At 42.1% G+C, this 19,216-nt stretch overlaps 1 protein-coding gene across 1 annotated transcript; it reads left to right on the plus strand.

Moving 5' to 3' along the window:
* On the plus strand, positions 1 to 1,776 carry MFSD6L (major facilitator superfamily domain containing 6 like). Its single transcript, XM_049766283.1, has one exon. It carries the CDS (start codon positions 1 to 3, stop codon positions 1,774 to 1,776), a length of 1,776 nt encoding a protein of 591 aa, XP_049622240.1.
* Positions 1,777 to 19,216: the final 17,440 nt, after the last annotated feature.

A 19,216-nucleotide genomic window follows, 5' to 3' on the forward strand; every position in this document is an offset into this window, starting at 1 on the left:
ATGAGCGCCCACCCCCAGTGGGACATCAAGAGGGCTCTGCGGGTGGCCAGACTCTTCCACTTCGTATGCGGGGTCCGGGCAGCCTGCGTGATGCCATTCCTGACCCTCTACTTGAGCCAACTAGGCCTGACTGCACCCTTGGTGGGCATCATCATGGGCATCAAGCACCTAATCACAGCCTTCTGGGCTCCCTTTGGTGCCTCTCTGGCCAAGAGCTTCCAGAAGAGAAGGTTGGTTCTTCTTGGCTCTTTGCTTGGCTCGGTGGGGACCAGCCCACTCATGATTTTGATCCCCTATGTGGGCAAAGAGCTGGAAGCCAACACCTGTGATGTAGTCAACAACAAGATGGCCTCCACTATCTCTCCCCTGGGAGGAGCATTCACCGGGAACAGCACCTGGGCCTCAAAATCAACCTCCGACCTGCTAACCTGGGTGCCCAGCCTTGCAGCCCAAAGAGAGATGGTGGAAACATCCAGCATTCAAAAAGGACTTGCCAATAGCAGTGTCCAGGAAAGTAGCTACTTTGTGGGTTCTACTGAAGATGCCAGAAACATGACCCAAGTTCTCCAATCTACTACATCTGGAGTGAAAGAAGTTACTTGGCAAGGTGCTTTGAAGATGGGCAGTACCGAGACGTCCTTGCCAACCATGGGGATAGCGCCCACAAATACCATCAATCTGCCAGCCACCGAACAGTATACTGGGGCTCTCAACATCTCTGCGGAAGAACTCCGGTGGGCTTTTATCTTCGCCCTTTGCTTTATGATGCTCTGGGAGATGGTGGCAGCCCCTCTAGATCAGGTGGCAGACGACAGCCTTTATGAATACCTGGATTTTGTGGATGCCACTTACGGTTATCGCAGCCTCTGGATTTGGAGGCTGCTGGGCATGTCAGTAGGTGTTTGCAGCACTGCAGCCCTGGTGGGGCAACTGGACTGTTACTTGAGGTCTCAGGGCCCTTCGGGTGTGGTCTACTTCTATAGCTATGCATTGGTCAGCATTCTGGCTTTACTGGTGAGCATCGCCTTTCCCATCCCTGTCTTCAAGCAGTGGGAGCCCAGCAACAAAACACTCAAGGCGTTGTCTCTTGTTGGGAATAGCCCCCATCTCATTCTCCTCGCCTTCACTGTTGTTCTTGTGGGAGCCGCCAATAGCATCGTGCAGAACTACTTGTTCTGGTACATGAAGAAGTTTGGAAGCAGTGAACTGGTTATGGGCTTCTCCGTTGCCCTGAGCTTGTTGGGAGAGATTTTGCTTTACCCACTGAAGACCATCTTGCTTAGGAATGTGTCTAGGATGGGCACAGTGGGCTTGGGACTAGTCTGCCTGGCAGGACAGTTATTATACTATGCGTTCACTTGGAGCTGGTGGTCCGTCCTCCCGGTTCAGATCTTGAGCGCCATCAGCAACGGGGCTTTCTGGTGGGCAGTGAGAGCCTCAGTAGAGGACATGTCCACTCCCGTAACAGAAAGAACTCTCATGACCATGTTTCAAAGCCACTTTTATGGGGGCGGATGCAGTCTGGGCAGCTTTTTGGGGGGCTTTGTGATGATGCGCTATGACCTGCCTATACTCTTCCAGATGTGTACCATAATCTTGATGGTCTGGCTGATTTTTTTCCTTTCCATCCTGATGAAACTGCCCCGAGAGCACAAAATTAGCTACTCAAAGCTGTTGGTTGTTGAGGCAAATGACACCAGTGATTCTGAGCAAGGGATGGAACAAGACTGGCTCGTGAAAGCCATGGAAGACGACCACTTTGAATGGAAAGGCTGATCGGGAGAAAATACTATTAAATATCCTTTTAATGACAAAATCTGATGACAAGTCCATGCCTGAGATTGCAGGAAATCCTGGGGAGAAAATATAACTATGCTCAAGTCCCACCGAATCATCTGATGGCAAGATTTTTATTTACTGTAAAAGGATATTCAACTTTTGTCAACCATATATTAACATGAATATATTTGCTTATTGAAAAAGAGTTCCCTTTGTAGTCATTATATTTTGTGTACAATGTCTAATGCTGCTGGTTGCAACGATGGTCAGATTATTCAGAGAAATCTAGTAGTGCCAAGAAGGCAGTGAGAGGGACCAGTAAAATTCCGTTGGTAGAGTGATGAGGGTTTTAGGTGCTAAAGCCTGAGCCTAGTCTCATATTGACATAAAAAAGGAGGGTGGTCGATAGGTTTTTCATTATTACTCTTTTTTGGAGAAGGGCACACCCAGATGTAATCAGGACTTACTCTTGGTCTGTAGTTAGGGATCACTCCTAGAGGGTTTATAGACCATAGAGAGTATTGGTATCTAATCTGAGTCAGTCACTTGACAAAACAAACATCTTATCTACTGTATTACATTCCAAGTCCTCATATATATATATTTATATATATATTGGGTCTTTATGTTTGTTTTTGTTTGTTTGTTTATTTGGTTGGTTGGTTTGGGAGCCACACCCAGCAGTGCTCAGGGGTTACTCCTAGTTCTGCACTCAGAAATAGTTCCTGGCAGACTCAAGACCATATTGGATGCCAGGGATTGAACCCAGGTCCACCCCGGGTCAGTCATCTGCGAGGCAAATATCCTACCTCTGTGCTAACACTCTGGCTCCCCTTTCATTCTTTTTTTTTTTTATTTAAACAACTTTATTACATACATGATTCTGTTTGGGTTTCAGTCATGTAAAGAACACCACCCATCACCAGTGCAACGTTCCCATCACCAATGTCCCAAATCTCCCTCCTCCCCACACAACTCCCGCCTGTACTCTAGAAAGGCTTTCTATTTCCCTCGTACATTCTCATTATTAGGATAGTTCAAAACATAGTTATTTCTCTAATTAAACTCATCCCTGTTTGTGGTGAGCTTCCTGAGGTGAGCTGGAACTTCCAGCTCTTTTCTCTTTTGTGTCTGAAAGTTATTATTGCAAGAATGTCTTTCATTTTTCTTAAAACCCATAGATGAGTGAGACCATTCTGTGTCTTTCTCTCTCTCTGACTTATTTCACTCAGCATAATAGATTCCATGTACATCCATGTATAGGAAAATTTCATGACTTCATCTCTCCTGACAGCTGCATAATATTCCATTGTGTATATGTACCACAGTTTCTTTAGCCATTCATCTGTTGAAGGGTATCTTGGCTGTTTCCAGAGTCTTGCTATGGTAAATAGTGCTGCAATGAATATAGGTGTAAGGAAGGGATTTTTGTATTGCATTTTTGTGTTCCTAGGGTATATTCCTAGGAGTGGTATAGCTGGGTTGTATGGGAGCTGGATTTCCAGTTTTTGGAGGAATCTCCATATCGCTTTCCATAAAGGTTGAACTAGGCAGCATTTCCACCAGCAGTGAATAAGAGTTCCTTTCTCTCCACAGCCCCACCAGCACTGCATGTTTTCCGTTTTTGTGATGTGTGCCAATCTCTGGGTGTAAGGTGGTACCTCATAGTTGTTTTGATTTGCATCTCCCTGATGATTAGTGATGTGGAGCATTTTTTCATGTGTCTTTTGGCCATTTGTATTGCTTCTTTGTCAAAGTGTCTGACCATTTCTTCTTCCCATTTTTTGATGACCCCTTTCATTCTTAATGTCTATGTCAACAGGGATTAGATCCCTAAAAGTGTCTTCCATATTTATATCAAATTGAGGTCAATTTCATGACCATTGGGCTCATATTGTTCCACCTCAAAATGGTACATGGTTATTTTCTGCGTATGCTTTGATTATGTTATACTTTCTTTCATAGGATTAAGGTGTTAGGGGAGTCTATATCAAACCTGCTCCTTACCACTTAACAGGATTACTTCTTGACTTGTACTTCTAAGGACTCAAAAGGTCAAACCCCTAGAACTATTTTGTGTGTGTGTGTGTGTGTGGTTTTTTTGGGCCACACCCAGCAGCGCTCAGGGGTTCCTCCTGGCTCTGTGCTTAGAAATCACTCCTGAGGATTGTTGCAAAGATGACTTTTATTTTTCTTAAAACCCATAGATGAGTGAGACTATTCTGTGTCTCTCTCTCCCTCCCTGACTTATTTCACTCAGCAAAATAGACTCCATTCATATCCATACATAGGAAAATTTCATGACTTCATCTCTCCTGACGGCTTCATAATATTCCATTGTGTATATGTACCACAGTTTCTTTAGCCATTTGTCTGGTGAAGGGCATTTTGGGTGTTTCCAGAGCCTGGCTATTGTGAATAGTGCTGCAATAAACATAGGTGTGAGGAAGGGGGTTTTGTATTGTATTCTTGTTTCCCTAGGGTATATTCCTAGGAGTGGTATAGCTGGATCGTATGGGAGCTCAATTTCTAGTTTTTGGAGGAATCTCCATATCACTTTCCATAGAGGTTGGACTAGACAGCATTCCCACCAGCAATGGATAAGAGTTCTTTTCTCTCCACATCCCCGCCAGCACCGATCTCAGAGACAATGAGAGGAGGGCTGGAACTTCCAGTTCACTTCAAGAAGCTCACCACAAAGAGTGGTGAGTGCAGTTATAGAAATAACTACACACTGGGGCCGGGCGGTGGCGCTAAAGGTAAGGTGCCTGCCTTGCCTGCACTAGCCTTGGACGGACCGCGGTTCGATCCCCCGGTGTCCCATATGGTCCCCCAAGCCAGGAGCAACTTCTGAGCACATAGCCAGGAGTAACCCCTGAGCGTTACTGGGTGTGGCCCAAAAACCAAAAAAGAAAAAAAAAAAAAGAAATAACTACACAGAGAACTACCATAATCATGTGAATGAATGAGGGAACTGGAAAGCCTGTCTGGAGTACAGGTGGGAGTGGGGTGGGATGGAGGGAGAGTTGGGACATTGGTGGTGGGAATGTTGCACTGGTGTTGGGAGGTGTTTTTTGCATGACTGAAACCTAATCACAATCATATTTGTGATCAAGATGTTTAAATAAAGAAAAAATACTAAAAAAAAAAAAAAAAAAAAAAAGAGATCACTCCTGGCAGGCTCACAGGACCATATAAGATGCCAGGGCTCTGAGTCAGCCACATGCAAGGCAAAGGCCCTACCACTGTGCTACTGCTCCAGCCCCCCATCTTATTTTCTTAAGAGAGTTAATTTAAAAGGGCTCATATTTTACAAAGGCAGAAAGTGTCTCAAAGCTGGAAGAGAGGAATACATACATCAATGCCCATGAATTCATACATAGTTCTAGGAATTTTTCCTTTTTAAATTCACCCTAAGAAACTTTAGGGTACCAAAATATTGCTCTTAAATAATTAAATATGAATATGTTTAACAACTAGTCTGTAAGGCCAGGGCAGAAACATCTCAGTAAAAAAATGCTATAACAAATAAATAAAAGTAATAATAAATAAAATAAAAGTAATAAAATAATACCATAGGTTTTCCCCTTGTGGGAAGCCCTGGGTTCTGTCCTTGCTACTGGGGGCAAAATATCTAAGACAGTTGGTCTGTAACTGGAACAACCACTCAGAAATGTCTCAAAGGACCTAATTATTTTCATCTCTTCACCCTCTTCATCCTCAGTTTGTAGGCCTCTATCATATTTGTCCACATAATTCAATAGGTTTGCTGCTGATGTCCAAACTCTTCTATATTCCACGAAGAAAGAGAGAATAAAAAGAAATGAGAATTGAGTGCCTGTATTAGGAAAAAAAAAAAGCCTTCCTGGAAATCCCCTGCTTTCTGAGTGAATTGTGTCTCAGGGCCAGCCTGTACTGCAAGGGAGACTGGGAGGTGGGGTACATTCCAAGCAAAGTCAGGGTTCTGTTAGGAAGAGTGACAGTTGTGTTGTTTTTGTTGGGTTGATAGATCTAAGTTTGTCTCATTCCAGAGGATGTATTCCCTTTCCATGGTGCCAACGGCTTCCCCATAGAAATGTCTTTTACATTTCACAAATGTGACCCATTTGTTATCTGCAACTTGCGAAGGAGATAAAGGCATCATGAGTCATACGTTGGCAGAAATCTGACCAGAGTTCTGACTTCCTCTTTCTACTTCACTGCCTTTACCTTTGGTTGCTAAGCCTGGTTAACCATTCAAGAGTAGCACAAGGCACTTATTTGACTTGCACGTGGCCAACACAGGACAGACCCTGGTTCGAATCCCAGCATCCCATATGCTCCCCTGGGCCTGCCAGGAATGACTTCTGAGCGAACAGCCAGAAGTAACCCCTGAGCACCACTGGATGTGACCTCCCAAAAAATTGGAGAAAAAAAAAAAAAGAGTAGCGTATTTATAATGATTAGTTCCTGAATAATATCCAATCTCTCAGGTAGGGCCAAAACACTATTTTATTTATTTATTTATTTATTTATTTATTGGTTTTGGGGTCACACCCAGAAAAACTCAGGGGTTACTCCTGGCTCTAGGCTCAGAAATCGCTCCTGGCAGGCTCAGGGGACCATATGGGATGCCGGGATTTGAACCACTGTCCTTCTGCATGAAAGGCAAACGCCTTACCTCCATGCTATCTCTCCAGCCCCATAGCTCTATATTCTTAATGCAAACTCCAAGAAATTCTGTAGCGCCTACCTGATCTCTCATTCTTTCAGTTCCCCTTCCAGTTCTATTCACCTCTCCCCTTCTGTGCTACATGCAATGAAGATCAACAGCTGTTGAAAGGTTCCTATACCTCAAACATTAGACCTAAACACTTAAACCTCCAAGCATTCTTACACAGTAGTTGGTTTCACCAACTCCAGTATTCGATAAAACGAATGGCTTGATGCTGCATAGCTAGTTGGTGGCAGAGTTGGGATTTAGATCTAGTCGGGTGGACTTGAGTCCAAGAAGTTAATCGCTATGATCTATGGCTAATAAATTTTAGAAGAGAGCTCGGGATGGCTCCATGACAAAAATGCCTTAAAAAGAATGAGTCCTTGAGTTCAAGTCCCAGTACTGCTCACATGGACTGAGCAAATTCACAGGTGGGACTCTGCACCACAAAAGACAGTGAAACCTAGCACAAACCCTAATGAGCACCATGTCTAAAGATATGCAAGCACTGAGGCCAGTGTCATCCGTGGAAATATGTACAGTGGGCACTCCAGCAACTTCCAATGAGCACTACAAGCGAAAAATGCAGTTACTATACGATTAAAGAAGTGTGACCCCAAGCCAGCACCACACTATAACATGCATTTCGAAGCAACACAGAGTCACCAAACAGAAGCAAAGGGAAGGGAAAACGAGTAAATGGAGAGGAAAAAAAAGTCCACTACGTAGACAAAAACAAACCCACAACGCTATCCAAACACCCTGTGTAGGGTGAGGTTAAGGGTGAGATCCAATAATGGGATTGCCTGCATTCTTTTTGTCATTTCCAAGGGGATAAGGACATCAACTGGGCCCTGCGAAGCCATTCTATATCTCTACATGAGAGTGGGAGAGCTATAAATTGGTAGTGAAGAAGGTTTAAGAAAGCAAACAAAGGGGCTGGAGCAGTGGTGCAGCGGTAAGGCATTTTCCTTGCATGCGGCTGACCCAGGATGAACCTGGGTTCGATTCCCTGCGTCCCATATGGTCCCCCAAGCCAGGAGCAATTTCTGAGCACATAGCCAGGAGTAAACCCTGAGCATCACCGAGTGTGGCCCAAAACCAATAAAATAAAAAATAAATGAATACAAACAAGACAGGAGGAGAGGACAAGAACTAACAGGCAGTTCAGAAGCTCCCCACCAGAGGGCATTAAATATACTTAAAAAGTAAACACTTCCTTTGGAGTTTGAGAAAATCCTAAGAAGCAAGTATTCCTGCAGAGCTGTTTTGTGTGTGTGTGTGTGTGTGATAGTTAGGAAGGTTCTGGAAAAGGACATGAGTAAAAGGGAGAGCTACAAGGGTTTGTATTGGACTTGACTAGTAAGAGGCACTAGTACCAAAGACCAAAGACTCCTACCAGTCCAAAATTACCCCCAGATTTTCTTCTTAAGGAGACAGGTGGTCCTCACAGTTTCAGTCTTGATCAGGGTGGGAGGAAGTTCAGTGTAAGCATGAAGCAAGCAGAGGAAACGATGTATGTGTTCAAAAGCTGATAAAAATCCATCGGGATTAGAATAGCAACATCCTTTTCACAAATTCTCACTTCCTGCTGCTTAGTTTCCATCTCCTTTACTTTGCTGTATTGAGTTACTGTTTCTAGGAGCTTTTTGATGGACTCTTGGAGGTCTTCTATGTATATAACCATGTCATCTGTTTTGTAATATGAACTTAGACAGTCAAATGTCTGTCAAAAAGTGTTGATGAAGCTGTTTCAAAACAAACGCTACCATACTGTCATTATCCACCAGACAAGAGCTTGTCTCAGGAAATCTTTTAGAATCTTTTCTACATTTTTTTCTTTTCCGGAAGTTTCCTGCTTCTGCTATAATTACATGCCATGGAAGAGGGTGGCTGTGTATACCCCGTTTACTCTCTAACATAGCCTTCTTTCCCCACCCATTGCTTTGATCTGGCCCAGTGGTGAGACTGGTACTTTTCTCCTATCACATAGTGACAACAGCCCTGCTCTAATCTTCCCAGAGACAAGAGATCCCTGATTCAAAGCATCTGACCCTTTCATGTTCTACACTGCCATTTCAAAGAAACCCAGAAAGCATTCCACCACTTTCTGCCTCCTTCAGTGTCTCATCTTAATTTTGTGTTTGAATTAACTTTCGCCCCAGCCCCCCACTTCTGCAGGATCCTAAGAATAACATGGGACTTTCTTGGTAGTGGCTTATGTAGAATTAACTTGATTTCAAATTCCCATTGAGGTTTAATTCCAGTTTCTGTGTATTTTTCTTCTGTGTAATGAGAAATTTAGAATTGTGATCTCAAATTGCAGTAGCTCCTAAAATTCTGTGATATTGTATGATAAATGAAGAGGCAGTAGGCAATAGATACTGAGATATATTAAGCTAAATGGTTTCCTATGAGATACAGAGACATAATGAGGGAACATCCTACAAGAGTGATTGATTAGCAAGAAAAGATGTTAAGTATAGAAGGTGGAATGTCAAGCTTTAAAGATGGAAAAGGGCAGGGCCAGAGAGATAGCATAGAGATAGGGCGTTTGCCTTGCATGCAGAAGGGCAGTGGTTCGAATCCCAACATCCCATATGGTCCCCTGAGCCTGCCAGGAATGATTTCTGAGTGTAGAGCCAGGAGGAACCCCTGAACGCTGCTGGGTGTGACCCCAAAACCAAAAAAATAAAATAAAGATGGAAAAGGGGAAGGTACAAATAGAGACTCACAAAAGAAAGGGATAACCACAGACTGGAAAGAAATTTGAAGTAGAATCTGCAAGTATTGAGAATAACAAACTTGAATGATCTTAAAAAGCATGCAATATTTTTCTTAATGCATTATTAAATATTTCTGACATACCCTAAAAGAAGCAAAGCATAGAATGAACACCTATATGCCCAGTTGCCCAATCTGAACTCTTACTGACTCATAGTAATATTTTACTATTTTACCAGGAGATAATACTATTATCCTGAATTTGTTATCTCATATTCTCATTAGTTTTTGGTCCTTTTACTATGTGAGTATTCAAGGGAAATATTTCATCTTTATAAAAATCAGATTGAGCCTCTGACAGCATATGCCTGAAACTCACTCTGTCCAAGTTTCATCCCTTGCACCTGATGAGATCCTCAAGTCTAGCCAGGTGTACCACTAACATTCACTGGGCATGGTCTTGGTCTCTACCTAGCACTGTAGAACCTAAGCACTAAATTGTCTGACTGACACATGAATGCTCCAGGTCTCATAAACACTGCTTGGTAACCTCCTCCAATTTTTTTTTTATTTTGTGCCACACCTGGTGGTGCTCTGGGGTTACTCCTGGCTCTGCACTCAGAAATTACTCCAAGCAGACTAAGGGGACCATATGGGATGCAAGGGATTGAACCTAAGTTGGCCATGTGCAAGGTAAATGCCCTACTCACTGTGTGTCCTCCTAATTTTGAAAAAATCAGTTTTCATGTTTGAAGGTTATGAAGTATGACTGTTGCCATGTTTGAGGCAAAGCAAAGGGTCCTTGGGAATAACAAAATGGAAAGACACCTGATTCAAAGAATAGAAAGCTTTTTCTCAATTATTTGGGTCTTGTCCAAGGGATGGACATCACCGGAAGAAGGTCTCTCAGGTGGACTAAATATTGTTCCCTTCCTGGAGCAAGGAAAGGACCATATTCTGAAAAGGAAGTACAAAATAAAAGGGATGATTTTCCCCTACGTAGTAGAGCCATTAGTTATGATCAGTGGGGATACTCTTCTCAGAAAACCCAACTTTGGAAACCAAACATCTAAACACAGCAGGAAAACATTTATCACCTCAGGAACAAGCCAAGAAGGTGGCCTGAGATTTGGGGTCAAGGCTTTGAAATCAAGGTTTCTGCATGATTAGTCAGTAAGATTAATACATTCAGGTTCTGGCTCTTTTTCTGAAAAAAGCTCAGGAAGCTGCCAGTGAAGGGACCTATCATTTCTAGCCTTGGTAAACTATAAACAGTAGAATAACAGAATCATAGGGCCCGGAGAGATAGCACAGCAGCGTTTGCCTTGCAAGCAGCTGATCCAGGACCAAAGGTGGTTTGTTCGAATCCCGGTGTCCCATATGGTCCCCCGTGCCTGCCAGGAGCTATTTCTGAGCAGACAGCCAGGAGTAACCCCTGAGCACCGCTGGGTGTGACCCAAAAACCAAAAAATAAAAATAAAAAAATAAATAACAGAATCATTTTTTCAAAATAGGTTGGGTTCACTAAAGCCACATACCTTGTCCAATTTCATTATTAAACTCCCACCCTCCCAAGGCACAGATATCTTTAGACTCCAAATATAATTTGAGGGGGGAAAGTGAGAATTTATTTTAAATCTCACCTTTGAAGTTATTACATTTTTTTTTACTGTTTCTTAAAAAAAAATCATTGTGTAATGAAGAAGCCTTGAAAAGAGAAGAAAATAAAATCTGTGTTACTTTCAAATGTGTGAAATGCTGTACGAATACTAAATGAAGTTGGAATTTTACATTTGTATGCCTTGAAACATTTATGCTGTATTTGTGGCTTTCTTTTTACATTTTATAGCCAATAGTTATCTCCAAGTTAAAAAACATTGATGAGGCTTTTGAAGAGCTCAGATTCTGAGGCCTTTGCCCAGTGTCTGAAAGAACAAAATACTCAGTTTGGAAAAATTCGTGGCTGATCTGTGATCACCAACTGTCCCAATTCCTAAGCCCTTCTTCACTCATAAGTAAAGCAAGAAAGAAAGAAAGAAAGACAACATTCTCTGAGGTCACCAGAGTGTCTTTCCTTAACAGGGGTTAAGGAAATTAAGTTAAAATTTAAGTTAAGTTAAAATTTCCTTAATTTTGTTTGCTACTGTATCCCCCATTTAGAAGATCAGGTACATTGTCAGTTCGCAATGTGAATATTTCCTGAATATTCACCTCTAGGAAATGGATGGAACAATGGGCAAAGAGGGCTTCAACAGTATTGATATTGTATGACACAAACGAGAATTTCTTTAGCATATCTTCACAATTTAATTATTTCATACCCATTAGAATGATTATTTAAAGTAAAAGAAAGAAAGAAAAATTGGGCCAGGAAAGAGTACAACAGCTTCTTAGCAAACAGCCAGCCTGGGATCATCTCCAGCACTACATATGGTGACCCAAATCCTACCACGAGTGACCCCTGAGCACAGAGCCAGGAGGACACCCTGAGCACAGCTGGGTGTGACCCAAAATCCACCCCCAAAAGGGGTGGGATAATAAAAGATATTAGTGAGGAGGTAGATAAAGTGGAAGTCTTGTACATTGAAGGTAGGAATCAAAATTTGTAAAAATCACTCTGCAAAACAGTATTGTGGATCCTTAAAAGATTGAAAATAGAATTGCCACCATATGATCCAGACATTCCACTTCTGAGTAAGTAACTAAAAGAACTGAAGGCATATCTTTGAAGAGATAGTTGTACACTATGTTCATAGCAGCATTATTCTAAATAACCCAATGATGGAAGAATAGGGTATCTGCCAACCGATAAATGGATAAACAAAATATGACATATTAGTCAAGAAAGAGGCATGTAAACAACGGTAGCAATCGACTATGCTATCTAACTTTGGTAATAGTAGAATATATCATCAAGGTTTGTATAATCAGGCTCTATGATGTTCACACAATCACAAAAATCACCTAAAATGTGTATCTCAGGATAAAGACCCATCATTAAGCAACAACCATGACATACACATAGAATATTAGTCAGTCTTAGTGGGGAAATGTCCACTTTCTCCTAAAAGAAATGCTCCAGACTGGAAGCACTGGCTCTTGATTTATTATGCTTAATGAAATAAGTTATTTAAAAGGAATAAATATTGTTATTCCATTGATCCTTAGAGTCAGTACCTAGAAGTATACTTCTTTTGGGGGGAGGTGGTTTTGGGGTCACACCCAGCAGCGCTCGGGGGTTACTCCTGGCTCTACGCTCAGAAATGGCTCCTGGAAGGCTCAGGGGACCCTATGGGATGCTGGGATTCAAACTATCGTCCTTCTACATGCAAGGCAAATGCCCTACTTCCATGCTATGTCTCTGGCCCTAGAAGTATACTTGTAACCATCACATTTGCACATCATTTTATTCATGATGTAACTGGATACAACCCTTTTGTGATGTTTATATGCACCTAACTGTAATGTGGATGTCCAAATTTTCCTTTGGTATCAGAAATTACAGGTTCAAACAACAGGCTTGTACCCAGTGCATGTGGGACACTGGGATTTGAGCTTGTAACTTAAAGGTAGATGTTATTGCACTATTCCTTCAATACTAGCATGATGATTTTATATATTATATGTATCTTTAAAAATTGTGGGAAATTACACCCCTATCAAAAAACTGAGATTCCCCCCGCCCCGGGTAAAATAGAGTTAAGCAGCAAATGTGCACCCAGGAAAGGAAAAATATAGGCAAGAATAGAATAGGAAATTGTCAAGACTTTATTCTATACTTTTAAGTAGCTGCTTACTAGCTATGTGAAATATCCCAGCCTTTGCTCTTAATTTACCTATTAAATTTTGGTGTGTCAATTACTTGGTCTTAAGTAAAATCATTAAATGTTCTGCTCCATTGATGGATCTGGAGTGATCCATTATGCTGAGTGAAATTAGTCGGAGGGAGAGAGACTGGCATAGAATGATCTCCTGTGCAGAATATAAAATATGTATGATTCTGGGATAAAATATACAAATGTATTATATACTATCATTTACTGTTATGTATGATATATTATAAATATATTGTAGGGTAAAAATAAATGCCCAAAAAGAACAGAAACAAAGAAGATGAGAATGGGTCTTCAGAAAGAGGCTTGCCAGGGACAGAGGGTGAGGGATGTTGGTGAAAAAAATAGCAAAGAGAATAATACAATAATGATGAAAGGAAATGGTCAACTGGAAAAGGAGGGTGCTAAAAGGTAGCAAAATGTAATGCATGAAATTTTATTAGTAACAGTCTTGTAAACCATCACCCCCAAAATTGATTTGAAAAACTTCTTGTCATGAAAGCAGGCTGGTGGGCAGATGGAAAGGAGAGACATTGGTGGAGAGAAGTGGACACAGGATTAGTGTTGGAACCCAATCATAAATAATTTTGCAATTGACGATGACTAAATAAAATAATAATTTTAATCTTTGATATGTTCATTCACACTGATTAATGTATCTTTCCATTTAAGAGCCCACGGGTTGGAAACCAGAGTGGGGAGCAATATTGTTGAATGAATGGCTAGCCTATGAACTCACTCATCACTGTTCAGGCAACCCTAAAGTTTGGACAGTCCTTTTGTGTTTGTCTTATTCTCCGTACAAGCCCTGCTCCTCAGGACTATAGAACTAGGTTAGTGATAAAAATAAGCAAAATTGGGGGCCGGAGAGATAGCATGGAGGTAAGGCATTTGCCTCTCATGCAGGAGGTCATCGGTTTGAATCCCGGCGTCCCATATGGTCCTCCCGTGCCTGCCAGGAGCAATTTCTGAACCTGGAGCCAGGAATAACCCCTGAGCACTGCCGGGTGTGACCCAAAAACCACAAAAAAAAAAAAAAGCAAAATTAATATGCGGGCCGAAGTGATAGTAGTGTGGAGAGGACATATTTGCCTTGTATGTGACTGCCCCAGCTTCTATGCCCAGAATCCCACCCCTGGGTACCAGATAAAACCAGGTCTACTGATTATAGCGGCCTAATTCATAAATGGACTGAAAGTTGCACACATTTCCAGTAGTCTGACCAATATAAAGGAAGCCAGCGCTTTCATAGGGAGAAATTCAGCTGAAAAGGTAGATATGTTCTTTTTAAGCCTGTTAATAGTCTGAAGAACTTCCAAGTAAACACAACACTGAATGTAGATATGCTTTCTTAGCCCTTATGTGCACGTCCAATGACTAAGAGCTCTTTGTTTTTTAATGTACCATTAACAAATCCTAGATCTCCTCTCCTGGCCCCATCTGTCCAAGCATCAAGGGAATTGTCCAAGGGAGGAATGGTAGTTTGACTTCACAGACTTGTCTCAATGCTCAGGGACAAAAATCAGTGTCACTGATGAAACTCTGACTGAGAAAAGAAAATAGAAGGGTTGTTTTCCTTAGCTATCTTGCTGTATGCTTTATTTCTTCATTTGATTCTAGTCTATCTTTTTTTGTTTTTGTTTTTGTTTTTTTTGTTTTTGGGTCCAGCAGCGCTCAGGGGTTACTCCTGACTCTGCACTCAGAAAACACTCCTGTTAGGCTTTGGGAACCATATAGGATGCCAGGAGTCAAACCAGGGTCCGTCCTATGTCAGCTGCATGTAAGACAAATGCCCTACCACTGTACTATCTCTCTGGCCCCATAAGCAATCTTATTTTTTAATAATATCTTTATTTAAACACCGTGATCACAAACATGATTGTAGTTGGGTTTCAGTCATAAAAAGAACACCCCCCCCTTCACCAGTGCAACATTCCCACCACCCATGCCCCCCATCTCTCTCCTTCCCTCACCCCCTGCCTGCATTCGAGCAGGCATTCTACTTCTCTCACTCATTAACAATGTCATGGTAGTTGTTAGTGTAGTTCTTTCTCTATTTCAAATCGATCTTAAATTTAAGTTTGTGTAGTATTGAATTACCAATAAGTCAGAGAAATCAAAAGAAAAAATTGATATTCAAGATAAACAAAAATAAAGCTAACCAAAATATATGGGATGCTGCAAGAAAAAGTTTTAAGAAGAAATTGGGAGCTGGAGAGATAATACAGTGACGGGGGCCTGGAGAGATAGCACAGCAGTGTTTGCCTTGCAAGCAGCCGATCCAGGACCAAAGGTGGTTGGTTCGAATCCCGGTGTCCTATATGGTCCCCCGTGCCTGCCAGGAGCTTTTTCTGAGCAGACAGCCAGGAGTAACCCCTGAGCACCGCCGGGTGTGGCCCAAAAACCAAAAAAAAAAAAAAAAATACAGTGGCTGGTGGTAGGGCTCTTGGTTTGCCCTTGGCCAACCAAGGTGTTAGGAAATGCCAAAGAATTGAGATTGCAGCAGAGTGGGTGGAAATTTATTCACAGGGACCAAGAATTCAGGAAGTTGGAACCCAGAACAAATGATCCACACTGTTGTTACACATTTCAAACAAACATTCTTACACAAGTCAAATTGCAGTTAAAGCTGATATGGCTTTGAAAATCAGTGTTTATTCTCAGCTGTCTTGCTTCAGTTCCTGTGCTCTGGTGATTCAGATGTCCCAAACAAGGTAAGTCTCTCTAACCTTGTTTTTATCCTTTCTTGTGGTTGTAAATCTTTACTGCCTTGTTTTTTCTCTTTTTGGTGCCTATAAATTCTTTGTCAGTTGTTTTTACTCCCATTTTTCCTCCATTTTCCCTCACACAGATTCGATCGCCAGTGTCCCATATAGGTCAGTCCCCTGATTTCACCAAGAGTGATTACTGAGTGCAGAGCCAGGAGTGGCCCAAATATATAATAAAATATATAAAAGAAGAAAATACATAGCAATAAAGGGCTATATTTTAAAAGGAGCTAGGAAAAAAAACAAAGTTAAAAGGAATAAGAATATAGAAAATAATAAAGATCAAAACATCAATACACAATAGGAAAAATTATTTTATTTTATTTTTTTAATTTTTGGTTTTTTGGGCCACACCCATTTGATGCTCAAGGGTTCCTCCTGGCTAAGCGCTCAGAAATTGCCCCTGGGTTGGGGGGACCATATGGGACACCGGGGGATCAAACCGCAGTCCTTCCTTCGCTTGCAAGGCAGACACCTTACCTCTAGCACCACCTTGCTGGCCCCACTTTTTTTCTTTTTTCTTTCTATTTTTTTTTTTTAGGAAAATTTATTTTAAGCAAACTTTTAAATTTAAAAAATAATCAGCAGGGGCTGGAGAGATAGCATGGAGGTAATGCATTTGCCTTGCATGCAGAAGGACAGTGGTTCAAATTCCGGCATCCCATATGGTCCCCCAAGCCTGCCAGGAGCGATATCTGAGCGTAGAGCCAGGAGTAACCCCTGAACACTGCTGGGTGTGACCCAAAAATACAAAAAAAAGAAAATAGCAAATTTAAATCGACTAAGAAAAAGGACTATTGACTCCAATGGGAAAAAAAGAAAAAAAAGGAGACAGTACAACAAATACCTCAGAAGAAAACAGGATTACAAAGGAGTGTTATGAATAAGTCAGTCACTGGACAATTAGAAGAAATGGGTACAGTCCTAGAAACACACAATCAACCAAAAATATTCTATAGAATATTGAGCCTATCCATAACAAATAATGAAATTGAATTAGATTAAAAATTTCTCAACACAGAAAATCCAGGACCAGATGGTTTCAACTGCTAAATTCTATCTTTCAAAAAATACTAGTTCTTCTTAAGTGATTTCCAAAATTATAAGAAGAGAGAACACTTCCCAATTTATTTTATTTGGCCAGATATCTTCATGTCAACACCCACAAAAAAAAGACAATATCTCTAATATCTGTGGTGGTTGAAAATGTCCAGTTAAAATATTAACAAACCAAGCTAGATAGCATGTAAAATAAACATCGTAACACATACCATAACAACATTTTAAAAATCACAAGAATTATCCTTAGAACTGCATGCTGGTTTTATAGATGCAAATCGATTGATAGTGACAGAATATCTCCATTATGAACTTACTAAATGCAGAGAAAATATTTGTCAAAGGTCAATATGCACTCATAATAGAAAAAGCTCAACGAAAGAGAAAAATCTTCCAACTCGGTGTACAGTGAGTAGGGCATTTGTCTTGCACAGGGCCATCCTGGGTTTAATTCCCAGCACCCCATCTGGTCCCCAGAGCCTGCCTGGAGTAATTTCTGAATTCAGAGCCAGAAGTAACCCCTGCACACCACCAAGTGTGCGTGCTCCTCTAAAAAATAGAAAGAAAAGAAAATCCTACAATTCCATAAACACCCTCCATGAAAATCCCATAACCACCAAGGGAGAAAGTGAAGGATCTCTAAGATGCAGCACAAGGTAAGAATGGCTCACTCTGGTCATTTGTTGTCAATATTGTGCTGGAAGTACGTATTAGCAAGAGTAATGAGGAAGTAAAAAAGACAGAAACGAAGAATAAAATCATCTCCGCGTGGCCCATAACATGATCCTATACATAGAAACCCATTAAGACTCTGATTTTCCAAAAGGAGTCACTTCACAGACCCAACGGTGAGTCAAACTACCAGGCCAGGTCAACAGGTCCCTCCTCCTCCATGAAGAAGTTTGGCAATGGCACAGCCCCTTCTCAGCAAAAAACCGCAAGACACCCTAAAAACTGACTGGGCCAGAGGGTAGAGATCAAGCAAAAAGAGAGCAGGCCTTTGAAGAAGCTTACAATCATTGGTGTTTTGCTGGGCTACTTCTAGTGGGTGCTTTAGGGTTGACACCCAACTCTGGTTGGGAGAATGTCCTAGCTGAAAATGTGGACCATCCTGCTGCTGGCCTGTTAGGAAGGGGCCAGATCCTGTGTGTGTGACCCCCTAAAGATGTCTTTAGAGGGGGTGCTAGGGGCAGATGGGGTGGAGATGGTGTGTGTGTGTGTGTGTGTGCGCGTGTGTGTAAGGCCCTCCTCATGCCTCTATTGCAAAGATGTGGGGCCCAGCAAAGGCCAGCAGAGGGCATTAGAGGACCATCAACGTCTCCAGGGTGGCTTGCAAGGAGGGACAGCCAGGCCCAAAATTTGCATCCCTCCTCCCACCCTGAACCCCCACATTCCGCTTGCAGCCCTTGCTCCAGCGGGTTGTTGGGTCACGTAGCCTCCACCGCCTCTTTCCTGGATCTCGAGATGACTCGCAGCCGTTAACTCCCATCAAGATTTGGACTTTTGGTTCCTCAAGCTAGAAGATGAGTTTAAGCCTAACGCCCAGACAAGTTCAGGAAGGCAGCCATCACTGAGTAAACCATGTACCAACAGTGAGATTTATGGCTTTTCATTATATTTGGCAAAACTGACACTAAGTTTATTCCAAATGGACCCTCTTCATGGTGGGCTTGGGGCGGGGGATGGGTGTAGCCTATTCCTTAGGCTACATACTTCAACACACGCACCCCTCCGACACACCCCATATTCCTACATGTCTCTTGCCCATTATTCAGAGTTCAACTACCAGACTCTCTATACCACTTGCCAGCATCCCTTCTCTCAGCCCTCTCACCTGCCTCAACTTAAGAGCCTAAATCCACCTTGCCTTTTCCTCTAGGTGATCTGTACCAAGCCCAACATCCTCCTTCATTGTCAACATCCCTGAAGCCAAGGGGACAGGGACAGGTTTGCCTCATAAGGAACCTCTCTATCAACCCCCACCAATCTTTTTTCAGACCCTGATTTACTGTCTGTGCTTCTTTGCAGTGTTCCCAAGGTGGTAAATAGATCTTAGCAAGGTTGGGAGCTGGGGTTAGGGGACAGAGGGCAAAGCCTAGGTTCCATGTGTCTTCAATGGAAACTAGTTGCTAGGTTACCAGATCTTCAGCATTGCCTCAACATATCCTCTGGAGCCACTGAACCCCGTCTCCAGCCATCGTTTCCCAAGTATCTCAAGAGACCTACTTCAGGAGGGACCTTGAAAAGGAAGAGGAAGGGACAGGAAGAGACCAGTCATCACCCCTGAGCACCTGTGGCTCTATCACCTACTATTTTACTGAAGTTCCAGCTGCCTCAGTTGGTAGTTGACCACCATC

Source organism: Suncus etruscus, chromosome 20, assembly GCF_024139225.1.
Source record: "Suncus etruscus isolate mSunEtr1 chromosome 20, mSunEtr1.pri.cur, whole genome shotgun sequence".
NCBI classification, from domain to species: Eukaryota; Metazoa; Chordata; class Mammalia; order Eulipotyphla; family Soricidae; genus Suncus; species Suncus etruscus.